Source organism: Trachurus trachurus (assembly GCF_905171665.1).
Source record: "Trachurus trachurus genome assembly, chromosome: 3".
NCBI lineage: Eukaryota > Metazoa > Chordata > Actinopteri > Carangiformes > Carangidae > Trachurus > Trachurus trachurus.
The window spans coordinates 30,491,552-30,518,105 of NC_139893.1; the positions used below are offsets into that span (position 1 = coordinate 30,491,552).

Sequence of the window (26,554 nt, forward strand, 5' to 3'; positions counted from 1 at the left end):
AAGCCTGAAAACAACTAAGACTGAAGCTTTTTGTTTATTATATAAAAATGTTCTTGTTGGTAAAATACAATTTACAACGATTTATAAATTGATCGATCAAATATTATAAATCAATGGATTCATCTTTGACTTAAAGCAGAAGTAAGCGGAATGTTTGTGTTAATATAAGTCTTAAAGTTATATCTTCAGACGGCAATCACTTATATAGAGTGTTTGGTCTGAAACACGGGTCTGTCAGTCACTCTGCTCTGCTGTAAGCTGAGGAGAAAACTTTCCTTGTATCCTACAACCTTTATCCAATGAGGAGAGAGAACGGCATGAAGGGCTGTGTGTGCAGCCAAGGGATGCGTGTGAATGTGGTGACGTAGGGACGAGGACCAATAGATCCATGACGAGGGCGGGGACTGCTAACTCCATCGGCTGACAAGAAGTTAGCCAAAACGACCGGATCGCTTACTTCTGCTTTAATATCAACAGTACAGACACATAGGACATTTCAAAATAAAGTTACTGAGAACATGCATTCTCCCTGTTTTAATTGGTGACATATACAGTATCATATAATAAAATTGCTATCACAATCACACAGTCAGGTTTGAAACCTTGATGAACTAACAACTATTTTACCATTGCACTGACTACTGATCTCTGTGTGAGTAGACACAGGCATAGGATTATGTGTAAACAGGTGTGTTGAGGTGTCAGCTCCATGCTGTGAGAACACTTGACCAGGACTGAGAGATTAAATGATTTTTGTCTCATTTCTCGTGGGATGAAATAAATGTGAACCTTATTTGGAAAGCCCAATCAGAGGGCTAATCATTCTGTAGGCCTACATCACGAAATTAGACGGTGACATTGTGATATCTTTGGACTAACCCTTTTTTGGTTCAAGTGTCAGATGTAAAGATAAGATCCATACATTAAGACTGGCTGCAGTGGTCAAATTCCCACAGCCGGAAGTGAAGACATCCTGCGTCCGGTTGCATCCTGTCTTTATTTGTATGGTTGTCCAAAGCTGTTGCCCTGACCTGTTGGTATCTATAGCCCTGGTCCAAGATGATAGGAATGGGCTCCTAATGGCCTACTGACTTGTACAACAATAGAGCTCCATGACCTCCAGGTTATGTATAGAGCTGTACAGCCACCAGCAGCAGCCTACAGAGCTGGGTGTTTAGAGAAATGGCAAAATAGAAGGATGACAGTGCAGTGGGCCTGACATCATCTTGGTGTCTTCTATTTATAACCGTACATGTGTTCACTAATCCATCTTTCCATCTGTTAATTACAGTTGCCTTTGCTACCACCTTGTGCAGCAGAATGCTGTTTTAGCTGTAATTTTTAGACTATAACCAGTGATATTGTTTTCATCACTGTGGTCCAGTCAGGTCAGTCAAGGTCATGATTGGCTGGCAGCTTAATGAGATGCAAATATTTGAAGTTATGACACCCAATGCATTATTGTGATTAAAGTATAGCGATAGTGGGTTATAATGCTTCCTGTGTTGTGTTTCCTCTCATAGGAGTCATCAGCCAGTGGCAAGGAGAGCCTAAGGAACGCGTCATCTCGCTCGTCCTCACCCACCTCCCGCTGCTCAAACCTGGCAATGTGGAAGCCAAGGGTGAGTATATGCGCCTGCTGCCACGCATCCTGGCCCACACCATCGAGCACGGCCACCACCTGGAGGAGTCTCGCCAGCTCCTGTCCTACGCCCTCATCCACCCCGCCACCTCCTTGGAAGACCGCGCCGCCCTGGCGCTCTGGCTCAACCACCTAGAGGAAAGGGCCGCGGCCCGGGGAGACTCGCTGGAGAGGCCCCCTCCCTCGGGGCCTCACCACCACCATCATCACCAGTCCACGCCTCCATCCACCCTCACTTCATCAGGATCCTCCTCCTCCTCCACCAACACCTCTTCATCAGGCAACCTGTACTCCTTACATCACCACCAGCGCTACGGCTCAGACGACCGCCTCAACGGGTGGCAGAGCTCCAGGGACTCGGGCCTGGGCGGAGGCTGGCATCAGCAGCAGCAGGGCTGTGAGAATGGGCACCTGCTTCTCTACCCATCATCCTCGGTGCCAGCAACCATAAACACAGTTGGAACTGGTGGAAGCGGTAACACTAGTAAGTGAAACCCCATCTGTCCTCTGTCCCTTGTACTGTGTGTTCTTTTCTAATCATATTTGTGCTTCAGTAGCGCACATCCAGCAGCATGGGTCACACAGTGTAACACCTGATGATGTTATGAGTACGATGATGTAATGTAATTATATACATTACATTACTGCAGTGAGTTTTCAAAATATGATAAAAAATCATGACAGTCATGGCATTTTATTGCTTCCTTCTGTCTATTACGGCACTTGTTACTGAAAGCAATAAATTTGTGTCCCTCGTCCATAGTACAGGTTTTGTATGCATGGAGAAGGGTTAACAGACATTATAGTTGACAGTAGGCGGTGATTTACATACTCCAGACCACCAACATCACTGCAGAATGATAGATGGGCTTAATTGATTCATTGAGGTTTCCCATGAAGGGTTTTCACCAGTTTGCTATTTTATCATCTGGTTGACATGTATAATTATCCTCTAAATCAATGTGACACTTTCCAAACTGTACCTTCTCTTAGTTACTCTATGATCTTCTTAAGGTTGAGATAGACTGCCCAAAAATGATGTGGAACTGTGTATAGGAATTTAAAATACTAGATTTGACTAAAAAAAAAAAAAGACCAAATGCTTCACCCACAAGTGTGCGTTCTGGTGAGGTTTCTTTTTGCTTTTATTCCATTCAGTCAACTTCAAAGGGACATAAAGGGAACGAGTACAATTTCAACACAGGATTATTGTGTCTGGTACAGTTTTACTGCTCATATTTAGATAGATCCAACACAGAATGTCTCATATTACAGAAGATGCATGACGTACTCTCAGCCCTGCCCACATTTTAGACTGTATTATTAAAGAAATAAACTAATATCTTATTAATATTCTCTTTTCATCAGTTAGCAAAGGAAGGGCAGGATTATTTCCTTTGATAACCCCATTCCACTGAAAAATGCCAAAACCGATTAGTTCAGATTGTGCCACCATTTATGAAAAAATTACTTTACTTATTTTTTGTGTCTCTACTTTCTTTTTTTTTTGTTAGAGTGTGAATAATACAAAAACTTGCAATTCTTTTTAAAAGTCTAGATTCAAGAACACAAATCCTTCAACACTTAACTTCTTTTGATGATTGTATGTTTTTTTTTAGACCTGATGTGGGCTACATTTCAAATCAGACTGCTCTTGTGTACACCTAGAATCAAGGTGGTCAAAGCTGCTGCACCTCCTGAAAACACCTCTTTGATTAGATCCACCTACTCTGAGCTGGGCTGATGCTGACAGCCTCTCTGTCTGGAGTGGCCACCTGATCTCCTGCCCCTCCCTCAGGCGCAGCTTCACGTCAGGGTCTGCAAGTCATGACCAATCTGGCAAACAGCCCAAGTAAAGCTGCTTTATCTGTCAAATATCAGGTGCTGGCTCCATAGTAGCCACTTAAAACACAATACAGTGAGCAGCAGCTGTATGACAAAGGTTACTCTCTGCTGCAATTAGAATAGTACGGATCCGTTTTGGCATCAGCTGTGCTTGATTAGAAAATAATGACTGTCACAGTCACAGAAGCATCTGTATAACATTTGGCAGCTCAACAAACAATATGCATTTAAATTCAGGTCAAACGCTGAATTCATTAGAATTCCATTAAGACATAAAAGTACATCCCAAATTTACCAAAACGCAGTATATACACCCTGAATACACTAAATAGACTCAACACAGCAAATTTACTCTGGTCTGAACAACCCACACACCAACTACAGAGGCTGTGTGAGGTGGAAGACAACACACGGAGAGGGCGGGGCTGTTGAAATTGAACATAACTATGGTCAGAGCAGGATATTTCCAGACAAGAATGCAAGGGCTCTGTGTTTTTTTTTTTTTTTTCTCTGGGAGATGAAAGAAACAGCTGAGGGTTTATAAATAAAGACACATTTAAAGCTCTGCTCACTGCTCCAAGAAAGATCCTCTTGTATTTTTGACTGCTAACAGCTTCGGTCCCCGCACAAAAGACCTCAGGATTTCACTACTGATCAACTAGAGTTACCCCGGCCACCACAGTGATGGACATGGTGAGCAGATGCTGTCCCGTAACTGATGCAAGTGAGAGGAAGTGTTGAATATCGAACAGGCAAATTGGAGCTGGTGTGCGGAAATTGACTGATGAGGAGGAGGATGATTAATTAGCCGTAATGTTTCTTTCTTCAAAGGGCCGGTGTAAATATCCACTACTTAATTCCCATCAGTCAGAGAGTCAATCACCAAGTCTTCATGTCCCCCTGCGTACACACTGTGTCCATCAGTGCCATGATGGTGATCGGGATTACAGGAATATAATTGTCCAACCACATCAACCTGCCACTGATAGGACATCCTGATGACCCCTCGCCACCATAGTCCAAGCCACAGCAGGACATACCACCCATCCTTTCCCTTGTAAGGCAGCCTTTGTGGGAGACTGTATTTAGGGAAAATGGCTAATATTTAGGGACTGGAACTTGTAATGTTAGCTGGGCACCTATTTTAAACTGGGCCCATGAAGTCCTATACATAGCGCCAACAGTAAGAGGACCACATATAGGAGGAGGAGGAGAGAGACTGGAGTATTGGTGGCTGCTTACCCCGTCAGCGCGGCGACACAAAAAGCTCTTTGGCTGTCCACCTTTGCATTCTGTTAACTTCCTTGGAGAGGAAAAACATCTGATGCGAGAGCTGCTCATCTTTGGTTCAAACTAAGGGGATTTCAGTAGTAACCGTAACACTGATTTGACCCCAGTGGGTTCCCATCAGGCATTCATAATAAATTCATCACAGATTCATTATTAATTGAGTAATGAGGTAAGAGTGAAGAAAGATTATTCACCCAGATCTCTAGGCAATGGATTTAGAGTATTTCATCAGTACATTTTGTTTTTGTTCTGGGCTTTAAGGCAGAATATTTCAACCAATTAAGTAAAAGAGAGCTCTGTGTGTATTCCTTCCAAATATGGCCTTCAAACACAGAGTTAAATGGCAAGTGAACTTAGATGATGAGTGTCAGCGCACAGTATATCATTAATCTTCATTAAATTTACAAAGCCAACAGATGCGTCAAGAGATTTTTATATATTTTTTTGCATTGCTTGATATATCAACGTCAGATGAGTCAGTGACATAGAGAACCTTCCAACAACTGGCAATGAAAACCTGGATCTTAACTGTATGATGATGAGGTCATTTTCCCTCCAGGGTCAAACTCTGGGGTCAACATATTTAATATGTAATTGGATTGATGAAATATAATGTACGCAAAATGCACATTATTCTCATTACTGTGTGACAACGACATGTCTGTATTAAAAATGATGCTTAAACGAAAGACAGGCAGGTGTAATAATTACATCATGTTCATCATATTCATAATATCTTAATTGATATTTGAGTTAACAGTCAAACACTGTGATATTTCTGCATTATTTCAAATTGGTGTGCGATTGGTCATCCTGACTGTTCCTGCTGTCCTCCTGCAGTCCTGACCAGTGGAGGAAGCAGCCAGCAGCACAGTCCCCTGAAGCGCTCGGTGTCCCTAACCCCTCCCATGAGCGGCCCAAGCAACCAGCCTCTGGGTCACGTCTGGCTGTCCCAGGAGGACCTACGGACCGCTCGAGGCCCAGCCCCGGACCATGCGCCTCTCTCACCCCAGAGCAGCATCGCTTCCTCCGGCAGCGGAGGCAGCGAGCATCTGGAGGAGGCTGGTTTAGGAGGTGGCTCGGGTCTGCATCGCAGCTCCTTCCATGAGGAGGGCAGCGGCATGAGAGGTGAGTAAGGCAGACCCACCCACAAGTGCAATTATCAGCATTATCAAGTTGTTTTTACAAACACTAATGTTGTGGTAGTGTGATTAACTATTTAAATTTGACCCAGTTCTGTCAAAGAGAGCAACTGACTGTCAGACAGAAAGCAAAATGAAATGTAGATACAAGTAGGAAGTGCAAGGTGTTTGTATGAGGGACTTTCAGAACCACCCATTGCCAACCTAGGTTACAGTGTCACTACTGTTTTGTGATATAACTTTGGGCGACTTGATTTCTAGGAGCTTCTGGGAGCGCCAGCACCAGGGACTGTTTTAGCAGATTGTCTTTCCCTCCTGCTCGTTTTTTTGGTGAACACAAAAATGCTGTCTCTGTGGTCTCTTTTAATGGTAATTGCACATTCTGTTAACATATGACATATTGTTAGAACAAAAGACAACACACTGAACAATGTAAATAATGATAATGTCTGAAATGTATTGTTAATGGATTTAAATTTTTACTGTCACATGAAACTTGTATTGTTAAGTGTTTAAAGACATCCTGGTAGAATTCATGAGGAATAGTGAAATTAGCTAATCTCCCCAGAATATACAGCAGGTTTAGGAGTGATAACAAAGGAAAGGGACATGACCAGTTCACTGGAGAAGGGCCGTCTGCTATGTGTGCCTCACAAACATTTAACTGGAGGCTGTGGCAAGTTGTTGATCCAGTCAGAGAGGTTTGTCAGGGAAAGCAGAGGCCAGAACAGCTGACCCCAGTGACCTTACTCTGAGGCTGTCACTATCTACACCAGTGTTAAACCTTTAATGTAGTTCCTGTCCTCTCTTTTGCAAAGACTTGTCATCTTGACATCCAGCTAAACCTGTAGGAAACTAAATGCACAGTGAACGAGCTGTCATTTGTCTGCCTCATTTCAGAGAAGAATTTAAAGACCATTTTTCAGTTTTGTGTTACTGCCAAAAATGACTCTGCCCTGAGTGTCAAATGCCACATGTACTGTAGAAATAAGATCCTTGATTTCCTTAGTGTTACAGAGCATTGACTTCCCAAGATTAAATTTAAGATACAGTGAATGCCTACTTTTTTTTCCTACTCTTGGGGATGCTGTTATAAATTTTTAAGCAACGAGTTAACTAAAACACTGGGCTTCACTCCAAAGCTGTCTTAATAACTAGTTAACACACTCAGCAGTTTGAATGTTGAGTACAGACAAGTTGAGCATTAGTAAGCAATTTAGCATTTCCAGTAAGCGATGTCTGACTAAACATGTGATCAGTAAACATTTGATTTATTGGTCATTTTGCCAACTGCATGACTTACACATTTGCCTGAAAGCTAGTGACTTTCTTTCTTCATGTGCTATATGAAGAGTATTACCATAGATAGTAGATCTGTGGTAATACTCTATCTGCTACTATCTGCAGGCTTTGAAAATGCTTCATATTGTTTCAAACAAAGGTCATTACCATATTTTATTATGAAATGTCTTAAATATAGCTTGGCATAATAGTACTTAGGAAATATCTCTATATGGATTCAGGAAAAAATTGACTGTAAAATTCTCTGATGTGTTACATACAATTAACATATGGACTTTAATTGTATCCATCTATTTTCTGCTACTTACCCAGTTCATGGTTAACAATATTATTACAAACCATGTCACATTTATTTGTTCTTCTTTTGTATGTGTTTTGTGCTATATACATATTTGTATTGACAACAAAGTAAAACTTGTGCGTTTGCATGTGTGCACGCACATGTTTTCTTCCACCACAGATGTTCCTGCGTGGCTAAAGAGTCTCCGTCTCCATAAATACGCCGCTCTCTTTTCCACTATGACCTACGATGAGATGATGTCACTGACAGAAGAGCAACTAGAGGCACAGGTTTATATACACTCACACACATGGACAGAGCTAGTGTTGGTTTTCAGTCTGTCTTTGAACAAGAATAAGAACTTCACACGGACTAAGTTGTTCACTGACTCAAACTGATTCATTCAACATCATCAAATACTTTATGAATTTTTATACCAGTGCACCAATTTAGATTTGTTGACTTTGCGAGGCAAGACAAGGGACAAGGGCAGCATGTACTTTTGATACATAAGGAGCAATGCAGATAATTAAGAGCTGAAACAATACTCTATATAAGTATTGAATAAAAACAACTATCTTCTATTTGGAAGTTACCATATAACTAATGGTGGAATAAATGCTACTATTATGTCTTAGATAAAGATGCTGAAGGGTCTATTCTGACACAGAGGATGCAGCTAATATTAACACAGCTTCCCGGGAAATCCTAAACTTCCTCCAGGTGCTGCTAACGTTTTCTCTGTCTGGCCCCGACATAATGCGTAACTGCACTGAGACGTGCTGAATTCCAGCTAAAAGACAAAGAGGTTCCTTGTGTGACAGAGAATTCAGTATACCGTTGTTTGCCTGATCTGTAAACATCTGGATTGTCGGTATCAATCCTTCATGGGACTGAAATTAATTAGCTAGAATCAGTTTCAGGCCTTATCGTCCTCCTTAAAATCAAAAATGAAATTATAGGTAGTGGTCTGCAGACGGAGAGACCAATCGCCACGTGAAAGTCTTGACACATAATTCTTTCTTTCAACAGAAAGTCACCAAAGGAGCGAGACACAAGATCGTCATCAGCATTCAGAAGCTCAAAGAGAGGCAGAACCTACTGCGCAGCCTGGAAAAGGTCAGAGTGACTCTTCTCCACATCTCTCCTGCCTCGTCACCACACAGAAATGTTCTTATTCATTTTCTAGTCATACCCGAAATCAGACACATTTAAAAAATGTTATTTCTTACGGAGTTCTTTTTGAAATGGTGATTGAGCTTCTAACCTTCCTGGACACCACGGGACACCACCTCTTCTCTAGTGCATGACAGAGAGTCAGAGGAGTGGCCATTCTCAGTTGGTGTTACGTATCTGAGAAGGCAGCTAGGGGAACATCTAATCCAGGAAGGAGAGTTTTGGGCTCCGAATTTAAACCCATCCGCTTTCCCCTGCCACTCCCCCCCCTACCCCCACCAATTCAGCCTTCGAAGCAAGACAATGGCGCTCAAGGGCACACCACAGGAGGGACTTCTTGGGCCAGCTAAATTCAGGCTTAACCTTTTCACCAACGCTTCACTTTAAAATTTGTTACCGCTGCATTTGTAGGGCCTGGGGAAACAAGACACCTGGTGCTTGGTATTTTGGGTTTACACAGACTCTCATGTATGACGCTGCTCTGTGATGGGCGGGAGGAAAGCTGATGGGATAAACGGGGACTCAAGTAGTAAAGGAAAATTAGACGTATGTATTTTTGGTATTACTTTATTCTGTGCCGTATCACGTGGCTCTTCCGTTAGAGACCTTGCCATCTGTTTGTGGTAGTCTCTCTCTCTTGATATTTGTAGGTCAGAAGTAAGTACGTCCAAATTATTGTGAATAAAAGAAATAAAGAAGCCCATTCATTCTTTCTAATGTTTCTTCTCTTTCTTTCCCCTCCTATCATTTGCCACCACCAGGATGTGTTGGAGGGCAGTAATCTGCGAGCCCCGCTGCAGGAGCTCCACCAGATGATCATGACGCCTATCAAGGCATTCAGCGGTGGCGAAGAGGCCTCCCTGCAGCGCTCCCTCCTGAGCCCCGAGGGCAAGAACGCTGCACCCGGCTCCCACCTGAGTGGGGGTGGGGAGGCCGAGTCGGGTGCGAGTGTCATCGCAGAGGGGGACCTACCTGGCCAGTTCACTCGAGTTATGGGCAAAGGTGAGCTGCGTTTTATTAAATTTTTTCTCTCTTCCTTATTGCTTTATTTTCATCTTATTTTTATAGTTTTAACGTTTTACTTATTTAGCAAGGGGAAGAGGGGACGGGAGAATAGGGAGAAAAAGTTTGCTCTGTTTCATGCATGTAAGAATGCCTTGTTTGATTTGCTCTAACATGCAAACAAAAACTAATAAACATATGCTTAAAAAAAAAAGGTGAGCTGCGTGCACTGATACTCGGATGAGAATGTTTTTGTGGACTGAGAAGGGTTTTTGTTTTGTCTTAATGTTGTGTTTTCCACCTCCCCTGTCCTCAGTTTGTACTCAGCTACTGGTGTCGAGGTCGGACGAGGACAACATCAGCTCCTACCTACAACTGATCGATAAGTGCCTTATCCATGAGGTATGCACTCGTGTTTCATGTCAAATGAAGGGAATAAACAGCACATTACAGCACTGCATAGATATAGTGTGCATATGCACTAAGAAAAAATTATACAAGATGTTCATTGTTCATTGGGAAATTTAGGTCCGAATGATAGCATGTTCACAGAGTTCTTTACTTTTGTGAGTTTGAATAATAGTTCATTCTACATGTTTTTGAATTTAGCTTGGATTGTATTTAATGGAATTTACATTGTGTGTGTGTGTGTGTGTGTTGCATTGTGTCTTTATTCATGCAGTTGATACAAATCAAAAGATCTGGGGCCTCATGTATCAATACTTGCGTGGATTTCATACTGAAACATGGCGTACGCCAAAATCCAGAAACTGTCGTACGCACAAAGAAAATCTGATGTATCAAAGTGTGCGTACGCATGGATCCAAGCACTTTTCCTTTGTACATCCCAATCAACGTGGAATTGAGCGCACATGCCGAAGTGGTAATCTCCTCCCTGTCCACGCCCCCATTTAAATATGCAAATCAATGTAAATAAGGCCTGCACCAAAGATTCCCTTCTCTTTACGGTCAGATAACACCATGAAAAACTGTGAGGAACAGCAATTTAACCAAATTTGAGTTGAAGGTGCTCCTCGATAAAGTTGAGCCGTGTAAACATATTTATTTTTTTTTTTTTTTGCCGTCCTCTGGCACCATCACAAAGGGGGTGGGAGAGTGTGTGTGTGATATAAAGGTGAACGTGGGGCGGAGGACCGCTGTCATCCCAGATGAAAGCAGACAATGTACTCTAATTAAATTATGTGAAATGGATTTACAATTTTATTTGCCTTCTTTTATACACAGATCGCGTAGTAAATAAATGCAGAAGTGCGCCAGGGAGGCTGATAAAGACACATGTCCAACTTTACGCATGTGTTTATTGACATTAAGTACTTCACACAGTCTGTGTAGTTTAACCAGCAAAAAGAAAGTCACTGACAGCGTGATATTTCGGCAGACATGCTCAATGTGCATCGGGGGGTTACATAGGACAATTAAACAAATACATTTACTTTGCGCGCATACAGTCCCAGGCTGTAATCTGTCCCCAACTATGCTGAATGAATGAATCGTGCGCTGAACCAGCCACCTCGCCACAATGTTTGTTAATATGTGATGCATTTACGCATCACATATGATCTGTACATTTATAGTATAAAAATGCTTCCTGTTCACAGTGTGGTCAGCACCTGAATGGAGGCGATGGCTCCCCGACGTGTCGCGCTCTCAGGCCGGTTGCAGCGCACTGCGCTCAGTTCCAAGAGAATTGCCCTCGGAGTCATCATGTGCAAAAAAAAAAAAAAAAACCTCCGGGACCCGTGTGCACTTCGCACTGCAGCATCTGCAATATCTTAAGACTAAAGCTGATGCTATTTTCTGCACCACTTTGCGCATGCTTTTCTATCCACCTATCTAATTGCAACATGTGGATGGGTCATAAATGTGTCTCTGATGTGCACATTACTCTGAGGACTAATTGTTTTCACATTATTAACAGTTTCCCAGCTTCACCTCTAAGTGTCGCCAAAGGAACAACAGCAGTAGAAACGTGCGTACGCCAGCTATGGAGTTGGCGTGGGCCACCGCACTTTTCCACGGTCATTTCACTTTTGATACATCTGAACGTTGGCGTGGAAAATGACGTACGCCACTTTTTTGTGCGTACGCAACATTGATACATGAGGCCCCAGGTCAGTAAAACAAACTAGCCTAAAAAAAACAAAAACAGATTGTGTGATACATCCCATGAATCATAGATGAGTTCTACTCTCATCTCAGTGAAACTCTCCAGCTGGAAATACTGAAAGTCTAACCGTCATTGCAGTCTAGTGTAGATTTTCTCTTGCTGCCGTGCTGTCCACCAGTCATACCGTATTTCATCCCTGATTGCTGCTTCCTCTTCTCTCTCCCCTGTCAGTCCTTCACTGAGACACAGAAGAAGAGGCTGTTGTCATGGAAACAACAGGTCCAGAGGCTGTTCCGGTCCATTCCTAGGAAAACCCTCCTTGACATAGCAGGGTACAGACCGCAGAGGAGGTAAACATACAGACATGAAATAACCTTCATCATCCTGTCTCATTGGCTTTATCTTAAACAAAACAACAGTCAAATCCAGATTGTAAGAAGAGACAGATCATGATCAACTGAAACAGTGTGAAGAGGGATCAGTTAGTGTCGGCAGTGGATGAGTCTGCCTGTTCTGTATGTACAGTATATGTTTTTAAGATTGAGGGATGATCATTTAAAATTAATGAATTAAAATGTCAATGCCCTGTTGCATCTGGTTTATTCTATATATCCCCCCAATACAAATTAAGATAAATGAAAGGGTACAGCCACTGTATATTTCCCATACACACAAAAAAAAGATTATTTTGCTATAAGTAAAAAAGAAAATACAACAGACAATTGTATCACAGTGTAGAAATAAACAGCAGTGAGGAAGAAAAAAAAGATGGCTTCTAATTACCATGGTGATAACGATAGAAACATTTTCTTTTCCCCTTTTATCTCCCCTTGCTGCAGCCGCTTTGGCCAGTCCAACTCTCTCCCCACCGCTGGCTGTGTTGGGGGCAGTGTGTCGACCAGGAGGAGCCTTCGTCAGTTCCAGATGCCCTCCAGGAGCTTGCCGGGTGCCAGGCTGGGCCTGTTGGGAAGCACGGGGCTGCTGGGACCCACACCACGCAGCTCCAGCAGCACGCCCACCGGCCCCAAGCAGGGGAGACAGGTGAGGCAACCCAGCAGCCTGCGCACATACTGTAATAGTTCAAGTGATGCCAAAACTGCACCAGAATACCTTATATTGACTTATTGAGTATGGTAGTGTGTTTGTCTTAATTATTGATTATTATGTAATTTACACTATAAACTCATTGTTTATATTATGAAAAGAAAATAGTATTTATAATAGGAAAGAACAGTTTTTAGCAGAGCTTACATCATGAAATGGATAAATTAATTGATTAATTGATCTCATCCAAAGCCATTAAGTTGTATGGTTCAGTTCAGTTCTGCACAGAGTAGCCACCTCTTCAGCAGAGTTTCTTGACATGCTTCAACAGTTTTATTTTCAGTTTGTTGTCAATTTTGATGTAAGGTGCTCAGAGAAGTCAGATGAGGAAAGATAGTCTAGATTATTTCCAAAAAGCCCTTGATTTATGTTCTTTAATACAGGAAAAGCCACATTCCTGGTGATTTGTGGTATTGTCATGTGTTTATGTAGTAACTGGACTTATGGTATTGTCTTTATGAATGCACTGAACGGACTGCTGACGGGCAGTGGTGTTCGTGACTGTACAAAGGAACATTTTGAAATGTGAAATAATACATTCCAGGATGTCTACAATAACCTGGGCAGCAGAATTCCTTCTTGAGCACGTATTCCTCCAGAAATAGTCTTTTTATTCCATTCTGAAAAAATGCGGGGTGAGGAAGAGGAGTAGCGGTGGTGTTTGGCGAATGAAGTGAGGTGGATGGAACTTGTAGGCAGGTCACCCCACATACCAGAGGCCCTGCGTCAGCGCCCAACACTGAAACAGGAGGAGCTGTGGAGCTGTTTCAGGCCCATCCTGGCACACTTGGTCTGGGCTGACCCAGTTCATAGTGAACCTTTCTCTCTCTTTCTTTCTCTCTCTCTCTATCACCTTCTGTTTCTCTCTCTCTCTCTTTCACTCCGTCTCTCTCTCTCAATCTCTGATCCTTTACAATGGGAGGAAATACCTCAGTTCCTCCTCGTCACGCTGGATCTCCTTGTGTGGGACTGTGGCGTGGATGTGTAGAGAGAGAGAGAGAAAAAGAGAAGGAGGGTGGGAGGGAAATATGTGAGTCATAGTTTGGGAGAGGTAGTTGTGGTGTTGGAGGAGGAGCGAACAGAGAGAGAGAGAGTTGATATGAGTATGTATGAGAGAGGGAGTGAGAGAGCCAGTCAGAGGCAGTGAGAACAGTGCACAGGCATTTCCTGTTTTTCCCTGGCCCACGGCACTGGAGAGCCATGAGGGGGGGGGTGGGGGGCACAGAGGGGGAGAAGGGAGGGGAGGGGTGTGTGGTAGTGGTGTTGGGGGTATAATAGGCAGGTTACAGTGAGGAATTTGTGTGGTGAGTGTCTGAGACTGTCATTAGGTGTGGGCCAGACATCTAGACAGGAGCACTGGGGGATGGACATGTTGAAGAAGCTGTGAAGCTTAAACCCAACTCCTGTCAAGTTTGCCCGTTTCATTTCATAACCCTTTTTGATCAGTGAGTAAATGAACATGAAATGAGAGGAAGCCATTTGAGCATATAGTTGGGGGCATCCTGGTGAAATAGTGTAATAGTTTTTATTAATGAGTTATTGCCAAACAATATAGAAAGCCTTTTAATGTCATTATATTACAAAAATACAACAAAATAGTACTTTTGTAATGCAATGTTGTTCACCACTTACTGTATGTCCCAAAAAGTCATTATGTTTTAATTTTGCTTGCTCTTTTTATAATATTCAAAACAGTGATTTCTGTTTTCAGTACAAGCCAAATGTCTTTTACTCATAACTACGAGGAGTTTGTATTCTCAAGATGCACAATTTAATGTTTTGGTTCAAATATTCTCCTCAGGGTCTGTGGTTTGCCAACCCCGGAGGAAGCAACAGCATGCCCAGCCGGACCCACAGCTCCGTGCAGAGGACCCGCTCTCTGCCGGTTCACACCACGCCACAAACCATGGTCATGTTCCAACAAGCTGGTGAGAAAATACAAATACACACACACACACACACACACAAGTAGATGGACACTGACAGCAATGCATTTGAAGTTATTATGAGTGCTTCTACAATTGGAAGAGGATTTCTGGTTTAAGATACCTTTGTCTCAGCCCTGAGCCCCCCCCCACCCCCCTTTGTGTGGTGTTGCCTCTGACAACGCCTCTCAGTGTCCACACAGGCCCAGGTCACGGTAGCCACCAGCACATGGCGGACTGACCTGTAGTAGCCTTCGCTGACTGGACTTTGTCCCACAGGAACAGTGGACGGTTATAGGACAAGCTAGGACTTCCTCTACTCATGCACACACACAGACACACACACACACACACACACACACACACACACACACACACACACACACACACACACACACACACACACACACACACACACATCACAAGTGTCTCTTTTTAGAATGAGAGGAAAAACAAATTTAGAAAAGCAGGAGGGAGAGTGGAGACTGTATGTGAGAGAGGAAGAGACGGAGGCAGGCAGAGAGGGAGGAAAGAGTCAGAGGAGTCTCACAATGAGGCTCTTTGTGCAGCGAGGACGGGGCTCCCTGGCCCACTTTCCTTCCCTTCCTCCTCTCTCTCTCTCTCTCCCTGACTCACTCTCTTTCTTAACTTTCCCATCTCTCCCTCCATCGCTCCCCCTTTCTCTCCCATCTGTCCATCTCCCTCTCTGACAACTGCAGAGTCATGCACACATAACAGTCACCCTCAAATGTGGTTAGACCTGGGTCTCGGCCAGAGTTACTGATCTGAAAGGTTAGATATCTTCCACCACCCCCCACCCCACCCCACCCCTCTCTCTCTGTGCACATACAATATGTTTGCTCTCTCACTCTTTCTCTCCCTTCTTTCTCTCCTTCTCTCTTATTAAGTAAGACACAGTATAGAAAACGAGGGGATGACGGAAAAAGTGTGTGTCAAGTTCTTTTCAGTGTGTGTTTGTATCGTTCTAAGCCTGTGTGTACAGGCGGTGAAGGGGGGTGGTGGGTAAGGGGGGGGATTTGGAGCCTATAAATAGCCCAGTGTGGACTACTGGGCCTAACTCAGCTTTTCTCTCTGGCCACAAGGGATTTTCACTGCCCAGCCTGTGCTGGAGACTCAGATCACGACTAAATGGCTGCAAGGGGTTGCTAGGCTGTACTGTGGCCCAAATATACCCCCCCCCCCCCCCACCCCAACCCTTCCAATATACACAGACACACACACAAACACTCCTCCGCTCTAGCCTCAACCCAGCCGTTTACAAAACGATCTCCACCCTGCTCTCAGCTGAAACCTAGACAACAAACAGCAAATCATTCAGTGGTGATTGAAACAACAAGGCGGTTATTGAAGCTGTTGCCCTGGAGTTTTCTCTTGACTTTTGCTCTTATCATTTCCAGTGTACTTCCTCTTCTTTTACATTTGCTTTTGTAGCAAAATAAGTTTTGCTTGATATTGAACAAAATCATTTCCACGTATTATGAGCAATATAAGAAAGCTACTATAAGTTTTGTTTGGGTTGGAAAAGAGTTGTTGAGTGAACTGGCTCATTATTTATCATCATGAATGAATCGGTGGACTCATGAGCTCCACATCAGGCTTCTTGTTCCTGATTAGTTATATTTCATGTTCTTTCCAATTAACGAATTTTGAAATATTTCCCCAATCCAGTCTCAATTCATTACACACAAAAGACGTTGCAGCAGTGCACTCATTGTTTTGGTGGTGTAGCAGTAGCATGTGTCTCGGTGCTGGAGTTCACAGTGTGGTATAATCTGATTATCCAGGCGACACTCTGGTTGAGTGGACAACATTGTCTCAGTGGATTTGCAGCTGCTGTGAATTCATTTTTTTGTCCTCCAGCTAATCAGATTTAATAGAAAGAAAAAGACCAACTATGATTCTGTTCAACTGAGGTCAAATAATGGAGAGTGTGTCAGGTCAGGAGAAATCAGCACTGAATAAGGAACTAGACTAGTCGTCAGTGATATTATACATACGTTCTACCATGGAGAGGATCAGATTTGTTTGTATTGAATATTTTTAATCACTGATGCTAAATTTGCTTCAAATGTGTTTTTGTTGCAGATCATCAGTTACCAGTGACAGAGCCAGACATCAACAATCGCCTTGAGTCTCTGTGTCTGAGTATGACAGAGCACGCCTTGGGAGGTAAGACACTGCTTTTTATTGATCCTAAATATTAAACCATAGTAGATACTATACATTGGTTTTGGAGTTGAAGCCAAAAACATGTGAGGCTTCCATCTACTCTTTATTCTTCTTTTCGCATTTTGATGTTTTGAAAATGAATATGAGGATTAATGTAATTGAAACAGTCGCATTTTTTGTGGAGGTGGCAAACAGCCACCAGAAACCTGTGTAGTGTGTATATCCAGTTTTATCATGTTCAGCATCATGTTTAACATAAACACAGGAGCAGGACTTGATTCCAGTCTCTCAGGCTTCAGTCATCAGAGCTTCAGTAAAGGCCGGCAGTCAGGTCTGACTCACCACGACTTCTGTGTCACGTTTAAAGCCAAAAGTGAACTCTGAAGTGTCCAAACGTCCTATCAGTCCATCAGTTAGCGAGTCATGTTCAGGTTATGTCTCTTTAGTTGATCTTAACACCGATCTTAAGGCTGACTGGCCCATTCAAACCCCCAGTTAATTATACTGCTGTGTGAACAGAATCAAGTCTGGAGATCCAGGCCCATCGATAACTCCAGACTTGTTGGAGCCCGGCAACGGTTTTTCAGATGTGTTTGATTTGGTTGGCCCAGTCTGGCCAAGCAGCTCCAAAACTCGCCAAGTTTGAGATTTGACAGCAATTCTGGCAACAGCCGAGGTCGGTTCAGCTCAGGAGGGAAATAAAATGAGAAGAGTCAGAGGAGAAAAGTTGGGTTAAACAATGACTTTCATTCACAACTGTAATTTGCATCATCAGATATGACCTGCGGTGCAACTCTATTTGAAGGATTACATCATATTTAAAACACAGACAGTTGTAAATTAAATTGAATAAAATCTTCCGTGCTATTTTCGAATGATGTAACATAAAAGTAAACTATGTAACGGCTGTTTATTGTTTTCAAATTGAACTGTAGAGGAAGACATGGAAGAAAAAACACAGAAAAGGTGGAGTGTGATATCACAACAACATGTCTGTGATGCCCCATCACAGTGAAGTCAGTTGTTGAGGGATCTCAGGATCTGATCGTTATAATTACTTCATATAGAATTATCTATAAATATGTATATATGAGCAGCAAAGATGACAATAGAAGTACTAATGTGAACATAAAAACTTTGAACATGGAAGTTAACGAGCGTGATAATGGAATGAGTCCAGTCAGTCATTTGGCGAGCTGGTTATACAGAACATTCAGAGTTTTAGTCTGAGTTAAAGTCAGTGCCAGCTTCACCCCCACCAAAACTCCACTGAGGTGAAGACAGTGGGCCTCAGTGCTCGGCACAGAACGGTGGACAAGTGCTGCTTTGTGCGTGTGTGTGTTAGGTGGAGAGCAGAGCTGGGCAGCAGAACGACAGTGTGTTGAACTTATGAAACTCCTTCGTTGTCAGGGCTTCGGCTTCTTCTAGTCCTTTGCACCTGAACATCAGGCCAGCTGTGGTGAGCTTCAGATTAACACAGCTTCGTAACTGAATCCGAACCAGCGACAGGACATCATCCAGAACACAGTGTTTCCTGAGTGTGTGAGCAAAAGGATGTTGACATTTAGTCGGCATAGGTAGATTTTGAAAAGCCTAGTGTAATAAAGAGAACTGAAGCTAGTGTATATCACTAAACTAACAGCAGGTGTAAGAGCAGAGACCATTAGTTAGTTAGGATTGATTGATTTTTTTGCCTGCTGAGATAAAACCTCAAGAACTTGTGATGGATCCACACTGAATATAGTTTCTGAAATTCTGAGTTGAGGATCATAGTAGATGGTTAGTGGAGGGAAAAAATTGGTTAGTGGATTTCCTCCAGTGAATGCACCATCAGGTTATTTTTGTCTATTAGACAGAAATTGACTTTGGGTAAATCAAAGTGTGAATTGATCAGGAAAGGATGCTGGTCTCATCAGATCAAGTTCAGCCACTTGACTGTTGAACCAGGGCATTTGATTGGTCGAGACTCGTCAAATCTTAGTACTCCCAGCTTTAGTTTGTGCCACAGTCTTGTGTTATACAGTGTGCTCTGCATTGCTATTCAACAGCAGCACACAACGAGACAAACCTGCCCTTTCAGTATCATAATGGAGGCTTTATTACTTTGGAATAAAAATGTCCACCAGTGCGCAGCCTGATAACATTTTCCTCTCCAGCCACACCAGAGGCAACAGCTGTCAGACTGTTGTTTTTCTCTGAAAGCCTCTATCAGTATTTTGACAGATGTGTTGTTCTCTCACCATGACAGTGTGGGCCCTGGCCCCTCACTGTTCACCAAGTCAGAAATGCTTCAGGCCTTCGTTACAAACAGCTCATACCACAGTGAGATCACGACCACACTACAAATCAGATGAGGCTTTGTGCAAACAGCTTATGGTTAATACTGCTGTCCACTGGATCTTGTAAAGATGGTTTGGAAGAATGTACTGTTAAAAATCTCCCTGTTGTGTAACAGTTATAGCATTGGTTAATCTGAATAATAATAATACACTTTATTTAAAAAGCACCTTTCAAAATAAATGTTACAAAGTGCTGTACAACAATAAAACCAATAAAATGACCAATAAAATCAGGAAAGCTCTCAGATTAAAATGAGTTTTAAGGAAAGATTTAAAACAAGATACTGATGTAGCTGACCTAAAAGAAGAGATATTGGAAATGGGAGTTTGAACTGCTACAAGATCTGAAATCCTGCACAGTTCAGGGTGACAGGAAATCTACAGCCTGTCCCGGTATCTTCACCAGGATCTTGATGGTTTCAGACCTTAACGTCTCCTCTTCTCTCTCCTCTCCTCCTCAGACGGTGCCGACCGCACATCAACAATATGAACTGAGGACTGGAGTGAGAGCAGCAGGACAGCGCAGGTTCACGAGGCTCTCTCACGATAAGTCACCTCGAGGTCACCAGCCCTCCCGTTCCCTCTCCCTGCAGCCAATGGTAGAGCTCAACCAAAGGACCGGGCGGGATCCAAGAAACACAAGCGCGCCGATCATCAAACGGCTAACACAAGCTATCACATTGGCACCGTCCATCGGGTCGGAAAAAAAACACACTTTTCTGCTCCGCCAGCATGCTCACAGTCACCTGCATCTGGGGCGAGGGGAGAGGAAAAAGCAACAAACACGACCTGGACAGTGTGTGAACAGCGCCGCTCCAGAAGCAGCGCTGCAGTCCAGTCCTCCCCACAGCAGGAGGGAGACGCTGGCCCTCCGGATCAGGGCCCGGCGAGACTGAGGCCCCCCTTTCCCTCTCTCCAAGACCTTCTGGTCCCTGCACATCGACCACAGCTCGTGGCATCTTTTCAAACGCATTACAGTACCTCAAACCCAGAAACAAGACGAGACAAGCAGAGCTACAAGGACGCAAGAAGGAAGTTTGGGATTTCCTGGACTGTTTTCAGCGAGGACAGTGTGTCCAGGATGCTTTTAGAGCTTGGGAAGGCCTCTTGCTCAGTATTGGGTGGCCAAAAAAAAAAAAAAATCATTTATTTGTGTTTGTATGTATTTATTGTTTACATAATGATGCTACTTTCAAAGGGTACAGAAACATGTATGACCTTCAGGTATGAATTGTGGAATATTCTGTAAAGCCTTGGCCGCGTACCACCTTTACGTCCCATGAGTAGCTGTCACGCTAGTTTACAACCGACCTGCTTGTTCTTTATTTCATCAGCCAGCCGCAAAGTGTTGGCTGGAGTATTTACAATAAGAGAGAGCAAGGGAAGAGGATGAGAGAGAGAGAGAGAGAGAGTGAGATGTGTGAAGAGGGATAAGAGGAAGAAGAGTAAGATGCAGAAAGAGACACAGAAAGTAGGGGAAGAAAGAATAAAGCTGAAGTGATGCAGGAAGGGGAAGCGGATGTTTCAAGGAGAAAGACATCAGAGGCAGGACCTCTGATCAGCAGAGAATGACTGAGGAAGATGATGTCATGTCTAATCATGTTGTAGTCTGTTCATGTGAGCGAGTGAACGTAGGAGGAGGTGAATTAGGCGCCGGTCAGTCACATTATTGTTTATCCACAGCATGTACTGTATGAACTCTTTGAATTCAGAGCCTCTGTGAAAGCGTAGGTTCTCGTACACGTAAATGGGAGACGAACGCAGCTGTCGGTGTCAAGTGGGATCCGTCTGCACGTTCAGATACAGGGCTCGGTTTTTTTTTTTTTTTTCTAAAAGCAGGGTGAGATGCTTAAGCTGCATGTTACAACTAAAGTACAACTCATTCTCAGTGGAAGAGGAAGACTGTGAAACGTGTGAAACAGAACAAAATAGGAGGTCCATTTTTTTGGTTTCCGCGCAGACCGTGTTGCCGAGGCGATTGCAACACCGGAGAAATCACACAACTGTCAATCCATGAAGGGGTAGCGTTTCCCAGAGATTGTCTCACTAGTGCTTACCTCCACCTGCTGGCCAAACACAGTCACGGCGGCACAGACGACGAAGAAGAGACGGCCTGTGGACACACGGTTCTCTCAGTTCTGTCTGTGCAGGCCCACATGGAATACATTTTATCTTTTTTTTATTATTCTGAATTTCATGGTTATTCTGTGTCTTAATGTTTATCCTCAGTTTATTGTGTATGGAAAACAGACTTTATAAGAATAGATTTATATTGAAATAAGCTGGTAAGGAAACTCCCCCTCTGTGCCACTTAAAACTGAGCACGTGCGCTGAGAGTCCTGACCCTGAATGATCGTCACTGAGGGTCGTTGACGATTATTGTTTTAGTTTCTTCATTAGTATGTTGCAATTCTATAGTACTTCTTTTGTATCCTGCACTTGATATGATAATGTGATACACTAAACTCCAAACGTTCAAGGCTCAAATGACGGTTTTGTGCTTTGGAGTCGGACGAATCAGAGCAGATTGAAGAGATTGACACTAATTCTCGATAGAGCTGAAGTCTCAGAGGTCAGAAAAGTCAAGTGGTAGAACCACATCACACGGCGATGTTAAACCCCGCAGCAGAGGCTCAAAGCTCCTGACACCTATCGTTAACCTTAAATGATTTCTGCTCATCTGACTGGTGGTGGATGTTACTCCTGGGCTGAATCTACCCACACAGTTAAAGGGCCATATCAGTGTTGTTGCATGTTTTAGCCCATTTACATTATGTGACAATAATGACAAGTATTCTATTTTTAATAAATCAAAAGTTTCCATTATTTTAACCATGGTATTAAAATGAACTTGCACAGTCTTGATGGAGTTACTACATCACAATAGGTTCTGTTTCATTTTGCAGTTGCTTTTTTTTTTTTTTTTTTTTTTTTTTAAAGATCTGGTTTGAAGTGCAGGGCTGCAGCTAGTGGTTATTTTTGTTGATTAATTTGCAGACTATTCCCTCAGTTAATGGTTTTGTATATAAAATAGTGTAAAATGTTATTTCACAGTTTATCTGAGCTCATACAGTCTCCCACTGTAGGTTTCGTCCAACATTTTTCATAATATTGAACTATGCGGTTTACTGTTAATACATAACAAGAATCTGAAAGGATCACTTAAATCAGTAATCATTACAGCTCTATTACAAGGTTTTTTCATTTAAAAAATATATATATCTGCAGCTGACTATGAGCACAACAGTATGAACAACACTTATCCTCTGAGTCAGCACCATATCATAAAAGAAACAACTGACTACCTACATGTAAAACACCACACTACACTTTATTACTCTTGTGTGTTTAATGGGTTAAAACATGCAGAAATCCTGTTATGGTCCTTTCTTGAGCCTTGACTGGTTGAATGTGGCGTCAGATCCAGTGATAGTGGCTTTAAAGCACAGTCCAGATGTGGGCACACTCACAGTCCACACACAAACACAAACACACACACACATACCACAGGGAAACTGTGTGTTGTCAGTTTCACAGCCGTGACATCGCATGCACACTCTTCACATTTGTATGTCAGTATTTGGGGTGTTTCCTGCTCCTACGCTCTGTAGGAGCAGGACAGACGGCGGTCGTCTGTACGTTTGTGAGCGAGGACGAAGATTCCACCAAAGCACAAATGTGACATGAACCCGTTTGAATCCTGAGCGGGGGGGAAACGTCTTCTCCTGATGCTCCGCAGTGAGAGGCAGCATCAGGACCGTATTCAGACTCTTTGAGTGTCACTGCCATATGAATCAGTACTTAAAGTAGATACAATTATTTATTCTTTTTTTTTTTCATAATTTTTGCAGAGGTGATACTTTTACTCATTTAGGTGTATTATTATTTAAAGTACCATATGTATTAACATGTTATGGCTGGTGACCATACGTACATCTCAAATATTAACATAGTTATTGTTGACTTAGACTGTTTTCTCTTTTTGTTGTTGTTGTTGCTGTTGAACTATAACCTTGTTTGTATCTATCAGTGTAATGTTGAGATTTTTCATGTGAAGTTGGGGTGTTGGAGCACAGCTGAAAGCCGGAGTCGGCCCGTCACAGACACATCGATTCATGTTCAGTCGCAGGAGTCACGTCGGACGAGCTGTCAGAAAACAAAACAGTGGTGCATTGTTGTTGCAGTCGTTGTCTTTGGCAGGCCAGGAAGTAGACTAGTCCCCCCCCCCCCCCCCCCCCTGACAAGAGGCATTAGACAGTAGGGCCTTTCTAGGTTGAGATTTGAGGTCTGGAGTCTGAACTTGGTGCTGTGTGTGTATTACCACCTGGTCTTTATGGGAGAAGCTCATAGGTCTCTATGCATGTTACATTAAAGAGTAAGACCGGTAATATTCTATAGTTTTCTCATTGTGAACAAATTCTCATCTATGCCACATTTTGTAGAGATTCTGGACAGTCACCTGAGTTTAAAGTAAATTAGCATGTTTTGAGTGTAGAGAGCTAATCAGCACCAGCAGCCTCCGGTCTCTGCTCGGCCGTGGTTTTCTGCAGCATCACAGGGTGAAAGACGTCATGTTAGTGCAGAATATGGAGCCTGTGACGGGACAGTGGAGGGTTTCAGCTCTGAGGGCTGGATCATTACACATCTCTTCAAAACCAAATGCTTTTATTTTTACTGTTTTCTAAACGCATATCAGCTCTGTGGGTGTCCAGGAATGCTTCTAACGCTGTGCACACTGCGGTATTAACAGTTAGATAACGCCTTGATATTCCAAAAAAAAAAAAAAAAATACATTTAATGTACTTTAAGTCGAGACATATATGCTGTTTTTTATCTTGTATTTTTAGAGTCTGCAGTTTATTCAGTTTATGTCAATATGGGATGCCAAGATTTTTTTTTTTTTTTTTTTTTTTTTTTTAATTCAGCAGCATCCATTGTGTAACAAAGTGTTACCGCTTGACTGTGCTCCTGTACTTCATTTAGTTTTATTTTATCAAAGAGCCGGTGTCCTGTATTGACTGCAGGCTTACGTATATATTTGACAAAAGAATATTGTATGTTTAATAATAAAAAAACACAAAAAAGACAAAAAACTGAAGAAAATGCAGAAAAAAGAAAAGGAGGAAATTTGGGGGGAAAAAAGAAAAAAAAAGAAAGTGTAATTTATATTTTAAAACTGCATGCACAAGGCTGGGAAAGTCATATTTAGAATAACAAATGGCAGTGCCTTTTTTGTACTCGAGACATTTACCCCAAATGTAAATGGTTTTATATGGACTTTAAGAACTGTAATGTAACAGGATGAAATTAGCGACTGGTCACGTTCACACTGCAGCTGATTGTTCCAAATTCAGATTGTTCCTCTAACTCCTGTGTGAGTGCTGGGTTTTCATTCAGTCATGTTTCATCACACAGCTGCGTTTTAGAGGCGCTTCCTTGAATCTTCCTGTCTGGAATGATCTAGCTTTTTTTTTTATTTCTCATTGATATCCTGATTCTTTTCTTTATTATTCTGATGATCATTTTTTTGGACCACAGGTTAAACTTAAATGTTAAACAAGGAAAGCATATTGTTGTCACATGTGTGGAGTTTGAAAGTCAACCAACAAAGGACTTGTGTAATGTAGGAGTGAGTTTAATCCCAGAGCAGTGAGATGCATCAGTTCTCTGAATCCTTAGGAGATGATGGAGCAATGAATACGAACTTTACATCCACAGCAAATTCTCATCTACTTGACTCTTAGAAACCAAATCTCTGTCGGTTTGATCCACTGAGACACAGATTTTAAAGTGGGACAAAAGGAGAACTGATATGAGATCAAAACTTAAATCATCTCCCCATGTGTCAAATTTGTACTTTTAAAAGGAGACTTGAATGTATTTTGATGCATCTCGAAAGCAGCTGCATGTCTGACACTGTCTGTGCTGCTAAATGTGGAAATTAAAAGACAAAGTAAAATCTGACTTGAACGTTGAAGTGTTGCAGTGTGAACGTGGTCGGAGGTGACGGACTCAGTCTGTGTTGTTCCTGTACTCTGTAGGTACTTCTTAATGCTGATATGAAGTTATGAATAATTCTGGTCTGTACAAAAAATGCGTGAATGACTGTGACGGTGAGGATGTGTGTTTGTGTGCGTGTGTGTGCGCATGTGGGAATACTTTCAAGTGTTTTTCAATGTGTCTTGCTGTAATTTTGTCGCTACAAACCAGAATGCTGTGACTTGGCATGCCCCCGTTATACATAAAAACAAAACAAAAACAAATCTCTAACACGTTCAGTCTGTTGTTAGTGTTTGTGTGTGTGTGTGAACACAACAGTGAACACTATTGGTTTATATTAAAGGGATAGTTCGCCCAAAATTCAAATTTCACTCATTATCTACTCACCCTCATGTCGACTAAGAGCTGGGAGAAGTTTCAGAGTCCTCCATGCCTTCTCTGAGTTATGGGGGGTCCGTGCAGCAGTAATTGTCCATATAATGGTTGTGAATGGATACCACTCTTCTTCGTCCAAAAAGACACACCAAAAAACATCCAAATACCTCCTCATACTGCTCGTCTGTAATGTCCCTCTTGTATTGAAGCCCCGACATGAGAAATTGTTCAGAAAAAAAATTAAATAAGTCTATATTTTAAGCTTGTATGTAGCAGAAGCTCCCAGATTTGCATTGACCGGCGGAACAATTTCTCATGTCGGGGCTTCAATACAAGAGGGACATTACAGACAGTATGGAGGTATTTGGATGTTTTTTGGTGTGTCTTTTTGGACGAAGAAAAGTGAGCCCCATTCACAACCATTATATGGAGAAATACTGCTGCGCGGACCCCCCCGTAACTCAGAGAAAGCACGGAGGACTCTAGAAATTCTCACAGCTCTTAGTCGACATGAGGGTGAGTAGATAATGAGTGAAATTTGAATTTTGGGTGAACTATCCCTTTAAGCTTGTTTAACAGTGTCACAGGAAGCAATGTCTCTATTGTCTTAAAAAAAAAAGTATTCTATAAAACTATAAAGACTCAGCACAGGGGTTAAAGGTCAGTCAGCCTAGACTCTTTACATTTTTACTTTGGTTTAGAGTAGGGATGTCATGATTATAGATTTTCTTGATACGATTATTGTCAGAGAAATAATCACGGTATTACGATTATCACGATTATTATACATTAATTAATTTCACAACACTATTAA

At 42.4% G+C, this 26,554-nt stretch overlaps 1 protein-coding gene across 4 annotated transcripts in view; it reads left to right on the forward strand.

Moving 5' to 3' along the window:
- Positions 1–25,613, forward strand: part of samd4a (sterile alpha motif domain containing 4A) — a 50,373-nt gene extending 24,760 nt beyond the window's left edge. For 2 of the 4 annotated variants that reach the window (XR_014595282.1, XR_014595284.1), the window contains exons 3-15: positions 1,524–2,126; positions 5,618–5,905; positions 6,181–6,288; positions 7,682–7,791; positions 8,534–8,620; positions 9,439–9,679; positions 9,996–10,081; positions 12,039–12,157; positions 12,647–12,848; positions 14,713–14,839; positions 16,943–17,026; positions 19,827–23,487; positions 23,519–25,613. Coding sequence is in view for 1 of the 4 variants with exons in the window: in XM_083969227.1 (XP_083825353.1) it covers positions 1,524–2,126; positions 5,618–5,905; positions 6,181–6,288; positions 7,682–7,791; positions 8,534–8,620; positions 9,439–9,679; positions 9,996–10,081; positions 12,039–12,157; positions 12,647–12,848; positions 14,713–14,839; positions 16,943–17,026; positions 19,827–19,855 (2,084 nt within the window). In the remaining 3 variants the exon portion in view is untranslated. Of the gene's footprint in view, positions 1–1,523; positions 2,127–5,617; positions 5,906–6,180; positions 6,289–7,681; positions 7,792–8,533; positions 8,621–9,438; positions 9,680–9,995; positions 10,082–12,038; positions 12,158–12,646; positions 12,849–14,712; positions 14,840–16,942; positions 17,027–19,826 lie in introns of all 4 variants that reach the window. The other 2 variants (XR_014595283.1, XM_083969227.1) reach the window with 2 other exon arrangements.
- The last annotated feature ends 941 nt before the right edge of the window (positions 25,614–26,554 follow it).